This window comes from Gadus macrocephalus, chromosome 10 (assembly GCF_031168955.1).
Source record: "Gadus macrocephalus chromosome 10, ASM3116895v1".
Lineage (NCBI taxonomy): Eukaryota > Metazoa > Chordata > Actinopteri > Gadiformes > Gadidae > Gadus > Gadus macrocephalus.
In genome coordinates, this window is record NC_082391.1 from 18070489 (window position 1) to 18081097 (window position 10609).

General features: G+C 46.2%; 1 protein-coding gene across 16 annotated transcripts in view; it reads left to right on the forward strand.

The window, feature by feature from the left end:
- The first annotated feature begins 78 nt into the window (after positions 1-78).
- Positions 79-10609, forward strand: part of dlg3 (discs, large homolog 3 (Drosophila)) — a 52339-nt gene continuing 41808 nt past the window's right edge. For 2 of the 16 annotated variants that reach the window (XM_060063034.1, XM_060063040.1), the window contains exons 1-6: positions 84-215; positions 375-427; positions 827-958; positions 4678-4752; positions 5320-5402; positions 9245-9358. In XM_060063034.1, the coding sequence (XP_059919017.1) occupies positions 184-215; positions 375-427; positions 827-958; positions 4678-4752; positions 5320-5402; positions 9245-9358 (489 nt within the window). In that variant the 5' untranslated portion in view covers positions 84-183. Of the gene's footprint in view, positions 428-826; positions 959-4677; positions 4753-5319; positions 5403-9244; positions 9359-10609 lie in introns of all 16 variants that reach the window. The other 14 variants (XM_060063037.1, XM_060063030.1, XM_060063029.1 and 11 more) reach the window with 12 other exon arrangements.

Genomic DNA, 10609 nt, shown 5'->3' on the forward strand with positions numbered 1-10609 from the left:
TAATAAATACTGAAAGGAATGAACGAGGCTTCTAGTCTGTTGATGATTCCCAAGGGTGGTCCAAACTGCGTTTGAGAGGGGCGGAGACGCAGTGAGGACAGCCTTTTGACCGAACTTTAGGAAAGTGGAGAATATTGTGTACCCGTTAACCGTATCTTGTCTAGGGGTTGTGGAGGGACGCAGATGCGGACCGCCGTTGCACTGCTTCAACAACGGTGGGGCTGTCTATAACGCTATAATCAGGATTAACGAAAAGCATCAACTTTATGTTTAAGAGAGAACTAGGGGCATTTTGCTGGCAATCTATATTAAGTTGGTTCTTTTTTCTTTTTTTTACAAACCGCATGACATTTATCTTAAGTTGTATAAATCAGGTTGTGGGGCAAAGACTTCTACCCCTCGTTTCGCGGGATGGTTCATAAATGTGGTAAGTCGCTGTGTACAGGTTAAATTGTGGCTTGTGCATCTCATTTGGATTTATCTGACTTTCTAACTTAGGTCGCACCGTTAACATTCGTTTACATCTTGTTACAAACTTGTAGAACATGCTAACTTTTAAGTCCCAAGGGAGAACAGGAAGTGTATTTTCTTCATGACTTTCGGTATCAGCAACTTTTCCCAGCCTTGTGATTGATAGGGACAGTTCCGTTATTCCCGTTAGTCCGGTTATTACTTTTACCCAGCTCGATCAAAACATGCATAGACTTCAACAGTCCATACCAACAGTCTTTAACGCCAACTATTATATATGGCAGAATATACAGCCATATAAATGTTTCGCTATTCTCTAGAAAAATAGCAATTTGTGTGTGTTGTTATGTGGCAGACACCGAGCGGGCAGTGGACCTGCTACGGCAGTATCAGGCCAACCTGACCAGTCCACAGGAGCAGGCGTTGAACGCCAGCGTGGGGAAAGTTTCTGCCATCTTTGGAAGCCAGCTGTTCCATGCACTTCTTGGTAGGAAAAACACACACACACACACACACACACACACACACACACACACACACACACACACACACACACACACACACACACACACACACACACACACACACACACACATAGAGCATACAAGATATCTCCCATTCACACCTTTCTGGGGATGGTTTGTGTAGGCCATAGTATCAAACCTCACAGTGTGTCGAAACTCACAGGAAGTGGTATAATATATATTTATTATTTAAAATAACACAAAATAAACAACCAAAGAAATTATCATTTGGATTAGTTTAGTTTAGCTTGGGTTAATTTGTTTGTCGTTGTACTGATATTGCACTATTACCCTGGGCAAGACAGTTGGAGGTAATACATGTGGTATAGAGGGAAACACATGCTCATCTGCTGAGTTTTCTGACTGCTATTGCAGCCACCTTAAAGTGTCTGGCTGCTGGATTAGGACTCTCATCAAGATAGATAGACTGGTGCCCTGAAATCCTAACTTCAATGCTCAAATGGCCAGCTGCTTTTCAAGGGTTTTTGGCCTCATTCATACATTGTTACCATCCGGAATATTCTCACTTCAAACCAGAGCACCTCATCCTGAACACTCGAGAATGGATCCAAATCGGAATTCCAAACATTCCACAGCGGAATTTTCCACTGATGCTGAGCTTTGAGGAAGGAGAGGGGCTAAAACAAACGCCCCAACCAGAGAGACATTCAGGCCTTATCCTCCAACTCTTCAGCGCTGTACACCATGATATCACCTGCATTGAGTCCTGAGGGTACTCCAAAGTCACACACGGTTAGAGAGGCCTTTGAACTGGGCTCCAGGTAACAGGCCACGGCCGTAGGGTCAGGTGAGGACGAGGACCCCCTGCCCTATCGATCTCCATGAGGCTCCGATCAAGGGGACAGCAGCAGAGAGTGGGCTCAGTTGAAACGTGACGCGTTCGGTGATTGTTGTTGTTAGCTCTTCCTTTTCATAATCTGCCATTTTGTGCTGACATTGTCCCCGCTGTAGATACAGTCTGCGGCGAGGTCCACGGTAACAGGAACCACAAGCCTTGTTCAACGTGTTCACTATGCGTGACTCACAATGTGGAGCTTGGATACACACGGATGTCGGTTGTTCTCATGACATCGGTTAAATGAACTGGACTGGTCAGTTGGGTTATTCTATTGGTTCAGACCATGTGCTTGCAGAAACATGTATACCTAACCTGAGAATATATAACGATACCGCAGCGCTTATATAGCCTTTATATACTTTATAAGTTTGCTCTTCACAGACAGTTACAGTACAGTTTGTAGGTGAACTACATTCAGTTGGCACTCCGGGCAGTGTGGGAAGTGTTTGTTGGTGTGTAGGAGGTAGGGGTTGCTGTGTGTGTGTGTGTGTGTGTGTGTGTGTGTGTGAGTGTTCTGGTGCGGGTGCGTGCGTGCGTGCGTGGTGGGAGAGGGGGACTGATTCGTTGGATGTCTGCATGGTTGCACAGTCACGGACAAAGGCTGCCTGAACTGTGAACTCTTCATTTCAAGCCCCCACCACCACCACCTAGCCTCCAAAGCTGCAGCAAATTATATGGGGTTGGTGCACACGGCGGTGGAGCTCATTTGTGTGTGCCAGACAGACCCACACACACACAAACACACACACACACACACACACACACACACACACACACACATAGCAACACTCACGCCATTGAGTCACAGGAGTATCCTAAATACCAGCAGATAATTTAATTTACGCAATGACAAAAGAGGGATGAACTGTTTGGCCCGACGTGGAACTCTTTTAATTGCGACCTAGTTCTTTTCTGCGGTTGAATGGGGTTGTTATTGTTCTTGTGAGTGGATGGTTGCTAAGTTCCTGATCGCCGTGTCAACGAATTCGGGGAAAACGTTGCCTTTCTGTTCAGTTTGATTCATGCAGACAGTAACTGGGTTGACGCGACACCATGTGAATAGGTGTTCATTGTGAATAGAGTTTTACACATATTATGCACACACATAAACTAACTTTTAAGTAGTATTTTTCAGTTGGAAGTTTGAGTTAAAAGTTCAACTTAAACAAATCAAACCAAATCAGTTGTACAAAGGATCGACTGTACAACTGACCTCCAAACCAACATTCTTTTAAAGCGGTTCCTCGCTGGATAGAGAGGGAATGTGTGTTGAGGTCCTATGGTTTGGAATTCATGTGGTATCTGAGGTTTGGAATTATTTTGGGAAACTGAGATGGGGAGAAACATAGCTAGTTGTGCATGTTGCATGTCATACACACACACACAAACCCCTAAATAATTAAGATTACAATCTTCCACAATGTCCGCAGCATTGTCGTTGCAAATTGGATGAGCAACACATTATAAGCGGCAACATACATTTCCCAGAAACATAAGAAAAATGCAGTGCTACACTTCAAACGTAACAGATTTCATCCAAAGGTTACGTAGTTGTCGTAAGTAAACGTAAGTATTTGCATGGCTAGTCATTGCTCTGCTATTATAATAGTATTCGTGACATTTGTGTGTAGTGTGTGTGTGTGTGTTTGTGTGCTTGTTCCGCCCTTGTCTACCTGTGTATCTCTTTCGATGCGGATGGTCTCTGTGTGTGTGGCAATGCGCGTGCGCGCAGACGTTGGAAGTGTGAATATGCATGAGCGTGTTGGATGAGCTTGTGTAATGGAGCTTGGTCTTTACTCAGCTGGGCACCAGAGTCCTCTTCCCACACACACAGCTCTCCTCCTCCACACTCAGACGTAGCAGTGAGTCACATGGACCATTCTTACACTCCTGTTAGCTCGTCCTGCTCGGGGATACAACGACTCCTACCGCACGCACACACACACACACACACACACACACACACATGCACACGCCCATGCACACGCACGCACACACACGCACACACACACACACACACACGCACACACACACACACACACGCACATGCACACGCACGCACGCGCACACGCATACAAACACACACAGACACAACCTGCACACCCACCTTGCTCCAAATATACGCGCATACGCATGCAGGCATGCACACACGTAGTACACTCAGCAACGCAAACTTAAACGCACACATACATGCACTCATACTGGCTTCCACACTTCACATGCACGTAAATACAGGCTGAGGGGTATCCCAAGAGGACATAGAACGAAAAGTCCTCCTCTGAACAATGAGAGCGTACATCATATCGCAGAACTGTTGGTGTATCAATGTTTTATCAGGTTCTGGCAAGAGGTTTGTCCTCGTTATCAGCCTGTCCCACACGCAGTGCTTTGTCCTTACGTTAAACTTTGAGAAAGTCGTTTCGCGCTTGAGGGAGAACAGACTCGACCCGCCGATGTTGACAGGTCAGTCGGTGGAGCCGGTGGTGACGACGGAAACGAATGGCCCGCCAGATTGCCACCACAAGTCCTGCTGCTCATTAGTTGAGCAAACAACTCGTCCGCTTTAATGGCTTGACCCGGCCTCTCCCCAGAGGTGACGGAGAGAGGTGGAGGAAGAAGTCTGCTTTATCAGAACAAAAAAAAACTTGATTAAAGAATCTGGGAGACTGAGTTGAAGTCAATATTAGAGGGCTACTTGCGTTCGGTTACCGATTGGAGACAAAATAATATACACATGTTTGGCTCCACCTTCCCCCTGGCTACATCACCGGTGAGCACTGCAGACCTGATCTGAAGCAACGTTCTCTCACTACTGTTTCCCAGATCTCTGGCCAACCACATTTTCTATGGACCAGCACGGTGGAGTGGAATATTTCCCGGGATATTTTACGCAAAAAGGTTTATTACATTTTTATTTGGAATAAAATGACACGACTCAAAGTTGGTCATTTTACTAAGAATTCACTTTCTGGCATGAAGCATTTACGTGGAAGCTCACAGTACTTTTAGGAGATTTCACATTAAAATATATCTCTATGTATACTGAATTTGAATAATTATAAGTATTCAAACATCATGATATGATGTATGTGTTCTACAGAAGGTAAGGGTAAAGAACCAACATTTTTATATGTGTGTGGGTAGTTTATCCAATTTAAGTACATATTCTGCAGGACAATTGTATACACTGGCTTGTTGAAGAAGACAAGGACCATATGTGAAAAAGAGAAGACACAGCTTTGTAAAAAAACAACAATGTACCGCCTCCACCAGTGGTCTTCCAAAGCAACCAATCATGTTCGAGGTATCGCTAGAGCAGAGCATCTGGGACATATACCACCATATGTGGAAGCCACATACTCACAATGAGCATCTTCATTCCTTGGCTTTATACTCCCTAAGGCCAGATGAGTAGCAAGCACAAAACCACCTCAAAATAATAAAACTGATGTTTTGTGTTTGTAGATATTCAGGAGTGTTACGAGGTAACCTTGCAGTTGAACACACAACAGAACGGAAAGGAAGATGGCTCCGAGGAAGTGTGGGAGGTAACACACACACACACACACTCACTCACTCACTCACTCACTCACTCACTCACTCACTCACTCACTCACTCACTCACGCACGCACGCACGCACTCACTCACTCACTCACTCACTCACTCACTCACTCACTCACTCACTCACTCACTCACTCACTCACTCACTCACTCACTCACTCACTCACTCACTCACTCACTCACTCACACACACACACTCTCACGCACACACACACACACACACACACACACACACACACACACACACACACACACACACACACACACACACACACACACCCTCAAAAAGGAATAAGTGTATTTTACACGCTACTACTGTCTGACACGCGCACATACACACATACATTCAAACAAACACACACACACATGACACATCACTTATTGGGATGCTTTGGCTTCCTGTCCGAGGTGGAGATCCTCTTCCTGTCCTGCTCACCTGGGCGTAGTGACGTGTCTGAAAGCACCAGCCGCCATATCACCTTCAGGTCTCAATGGACAGAGGAGAAAACAATATGATCCGATAGATAGGCGCGGGTGGAACCCGCATGGGAAGAAAACAAAAGGGAAAGCAGACAGAAGTGCATGAGTCACACAGGCACTTGTTGGACTAACGCACACTGAAGTGGGCAGACCCGATGGAACCGCTGACCCCTCTGCTTATGAACAGTGTTTGCGCTTCCATCGTCCCGGCCCGGGGAATATTTATAAGGAAAGATTTGAACAAACGACGGCGTCCATTAATACAGAGCTGTAATATTTATAGCTGTTTTTTTTCTCAACAGCAATCTACAATTGGCGGGTTGAGAAAGGGTTGTTTTCAACCGGCTATGATAAGATACGATAATGTAATATTTCGTTTATTAATCCCAGGGAATGTTGTTATCACAGCTGATGTTATGGGACAGTATTGTAAGAAATGTCAATTTAGGAGACGAGGATTGGATTGTTAGCAGCTGTGTGATGCTCTGCTGTGACGTGATTGGTTGTCTCATAAGTAGTTGTAACTGAAGGCGGTAGCACTGCATCAGGCACTTGTTCTAGAAGCGAAAGCGACCCCTGACTCGATATTACTTGGACGAATTTAACTTTGCTGTGCGACCTTTCTTTGGCTTAGCCAAAATGTTAATGAAATTGATCCCTGGCAGATTTCTATAACCCATTAGGTAAATGCTCTTTGGCCTGTCTTTTTGTCAGCATGGAATTAGAAAATCACTACCTTTAGATTTTTAAATACACTGTGTGTCTGGGATTGTGTCCTTTGTGTTGGTTTGTATACTTGTTTTTGTATAAAATAGGTATGTACAACAAGTACACAAACCAACGCAAACGATGAAATTAGAAAAGCACTACCTTTAATACACTTTGTGTGTGTGGTATGTGCACTCTCTCTCTCTCTCTCTCTCTCTCTCTCTCTCTCTCTCTCTCCCTCTCTCTTTCTCTCTCTCTCTCTCTCTCTCTCTCTCTCTCTCTCTCTCTCTCTCTCTCTCTCTCTCTCTCTCTATATATATATATATATATATATATATATATATATATATATATATCCTTAATAAACTTGGAGTACCTTAATAACATCTCCCACAACACAATCACCTAATGGCATGTCTTTCCTAAACTCCATGTGCTAAGTCGGAAACAGCAGTGTGTTCCTGGTGAACTCGGGGTAAATACACCACACATGTCACTTACTAGATTGAATGGAACAGAGTACTTAATGCAGAAGTCTGAGCTTTCCACTTCCTGGCAGGACGCCCTTGTGATGAAGGAGTGCTCACCAGAGATGAGCCCAAGACGGTTGTGGGTTATTTTAGATTTTGTAGCTAATAGCCGTTACCATAAATCCCTCCCAAAAAGTCTCAGCAAACTGTTTTGCAACAATCCGAGGGTTGTCTTGAATTAGTGGGAGGTGTTTACAGGATTAGGCCTGTGAGTCACCTCTGGAGGCACTGGTTTAGCCAATCAACGAGGGCCCTGAATTCTGTCATTCAGATGACCAGCACAGATTGTTTCGTAATCTGGGTGGGCCCCACATCTCCTATCGTGAGCCCCAACCGAATGCTGCAGTCATTGCTGTGATGTGCCTTCCCTCAGACCTTCCTGTGTTCTGTACCTGTAGACCACAACAGCATGGATGAGCCTGTAGGCAGCTCCCCTATTCAGAGCTTCGTAGGCAGAATGGATGGGAAGTTTCATAGAAACAAATTGGGTACAGAGAAAAGGAACGGGGAAGAGGGGAGAGGGGGGGTGCAGAAAGAGAATGAAATCCGTCAGAGGATTAGAGAAGAGATGAAACAGTTACAGTGAAGGGAAACTACTGGTGGATGGAATACCTGGAAATCAGTCAAATGTATAGTATAGACGTAGTATGTGTTTTAAATGGGGTGCCTTATCCTGGCTAGGGTATATTTTACATTGCATATAGTGTGTGTGTGTGTGTGTGTGTGTGTGTGTGTGTGTGTGTGTGTGTGTGTGTGTGTGTGTGTGTGTGTGTGTGTGTGTGTGTGTGTGTGTGTGTGTGTGTGTGTGCGCTGTGCGCACACACACACACACACACACACACACACAAACACACATACCTGGATCTGATCTGATCCGAATGGCCTCTCTGTCAGAGGCCGGAATGTTTAAATCCTATTGTGTTAATTTGCCTGTTTGGTCTGTGGTATAGGTGTGGCTAGCCCCGTGCACCTTAGCCTGCATGCGTTTGTGTATTGGTGTTAGTGCTTGTGTGTGTTGGTATAAACACCAAAGACCTGTGCCTTGGTCTACACCTTTTTTCATTCTAGAGCGAATACGTGTGGTAGAAGCTGCAACATTTGCAGGGGAAGTGAAATAAACCAACAACAATTCATTTAGGACGGGTCAGAAAGTTTATTCATTCAGTCAGTGTGATGGCCTTCCTAAAACGCTGCCCCCTGCTGTCCATTAAGGGGCTCAACCGCCAAAATATATTCAACAACACCCAGGTAGGATTAGCTGTTTGATGGATGTTGCTAGACTTGCCCAAACTTTATAATTAGGATTTAATGTTTTAAGGACTTATATTTATGCAGGTTTGTGTCTGTCACTTTGTATTGCCAGAAAAATTATTATTCTTATTTATAATTCACGTTGTCATGTTGCTAAACCCCCCTAACAACTGTCCAGCCATGTTTATCTTGTTGTTGCCACAACAAAACCAGTCCCTATAGCTGAGTTGTGGAGACTAGGGGACAATTCTGCTTAAATCAGGTCAGGATTCATATTTTATTCCCAAAATATATATTCACTATATTCACTGTTTGTTTGTCCCATGCAGTAGATTGCTGCTTTAATTCATCATACAAATATATAAAAAGCAGCCGATAATATGCAGTAACATGCATCCATTAATTCCATTAAGTATCCCTCTTTGCAATGACTATAACCTTCATATCACAGGGTGGTGGATGTTACCTAAATATGATTGAATTAATGTATTTGATTATTTTAGGTTATTAATACTTAGGATTTGTAAAGGCTCTCTTAATAATCAGGACCGTCAACAAGAGCACTATGTTACACACTTGGCCACCACATTTGGTCAGATTGAAATACCTTAGAGTTTGTATACAGCTGTTGTATACTGTATATTCTTTATTTTGTGTTTACACATTTCCATTTCTATAATTTAAGATAAATAGGATAAAATTCGGAAAAACTTCGCTAGCTCTCTAATCCATTCTAAAGATCCCCTAGCCCAGATTCAGCGACATCATAAACACTGCCCTCCATGATTGTCTTTTGTCATGGACCGTGATCCTTTGTTAACCCCGCCCCCCTATCTGACTGGCTCCGCCCCCCTCGCAGGACAAGGAGTTGGTGGAAGGAGTCACCCGGGTGCGAGTGACTAGCATGACCAGCCCCCACCGCGTGGAGCGAGTGGTGGGACTGGTGAGCCGATCCCACGTGGACGCCGTCAAGGTCAGTGACCCGCAGGCCGGCTGCCCCCCCTGAACCCCCAAAACAGCCCCCTTCCCCCATCTCTCTCTTCGTCTTCTTCCTCCTCTTCCTCCTCCTCCTTCTCTAGAGTGACCTCGACGCTGGATCAGAATGTGCACAGGGGTTTTTGGTATTTGATGCTCAACTCCACCGGGAATTAACCACCGTACCGCCCCCTATGAACGAATGACGCACACACACACACACACACACACACACACACGCACACGCACACGCACACGCACACACTTGCTGTGCATGTGCTAGCCGCTTAGCGCCATTAGCTTCACATCCACGTCATGTTATTTTTTTTTTTTCATTAAGCCGGGTGACCTTTGGGCGTTACGGTTATCAACAAATGGCAAATGGCGTCCCGCCCTGACCCAGCCACACGCAGCCAAGCAGGCGCGGGATTTGTCCTCCATTTGATTTAATGGCATCGCCTTGACCCGTCACGGCGACTAATCTGGCCCCTGGAATGGAAATGTTTTGCCATCCCCGTCGACTCAACTGTGATTATCAAGTGTTGGTAATCGGTGGAATTGAGAGCGGTACGTTGATTAGCGCGTCTAACCTCTCGAGGCGGGACATCGACCCCCGCGCCGCGTGTCTCCAGAGGACGCGTCATCCAGCCCCTCTCTCCCCCCTGTTCCGGCTAGAAAGACGGGTTCTGGTTTATTACGAGTGTGCTTTACATGTTCATAGCGAGGCTGGGTTTCACGGGAGGCTTCGGGGATCGACCCGCTGCTCGTTGCCTGAGAGCCCCCCCTCCTCCTCCTCCTCCTCCTCCTCCTCCTCCTCCTCCTCCTCCTCCTCCTCCTCGACCACCACCACCAAGGTGGTGGTGGTCGAGGAGGAGGTGGAGGAGGAGGTGAGGGGGGGCGCCCTCTGGGTGCCATGGCGTCCCCATCACAACACGGCCAGCGGCACATGACGGTGTCCACGAGCCGGTCGCAAAACTAGTGCGCGGGGGGGGGGGGGGGGGGGGGGGGGGGGCGTCTGGGGTTCTGGGACGGGGGATGGGTTGGGGGGGGGGGGGGGTGGTGTGTGTGTGTGTGTGTGTGTGTGTGTGTGTGTGTGTGTGTGTGTGGCGGGGGGGGGATGCAGAGCCATTGTATCGCCTGGCAGTGTGAAGATATTGTAGCGTCATACGTAAGAGTACAGTGACAGTACGGTGGGAACCTGGTGACGATGACATGGAGTTCGACATGGGCACGTGTGTGTGTGTGTGTG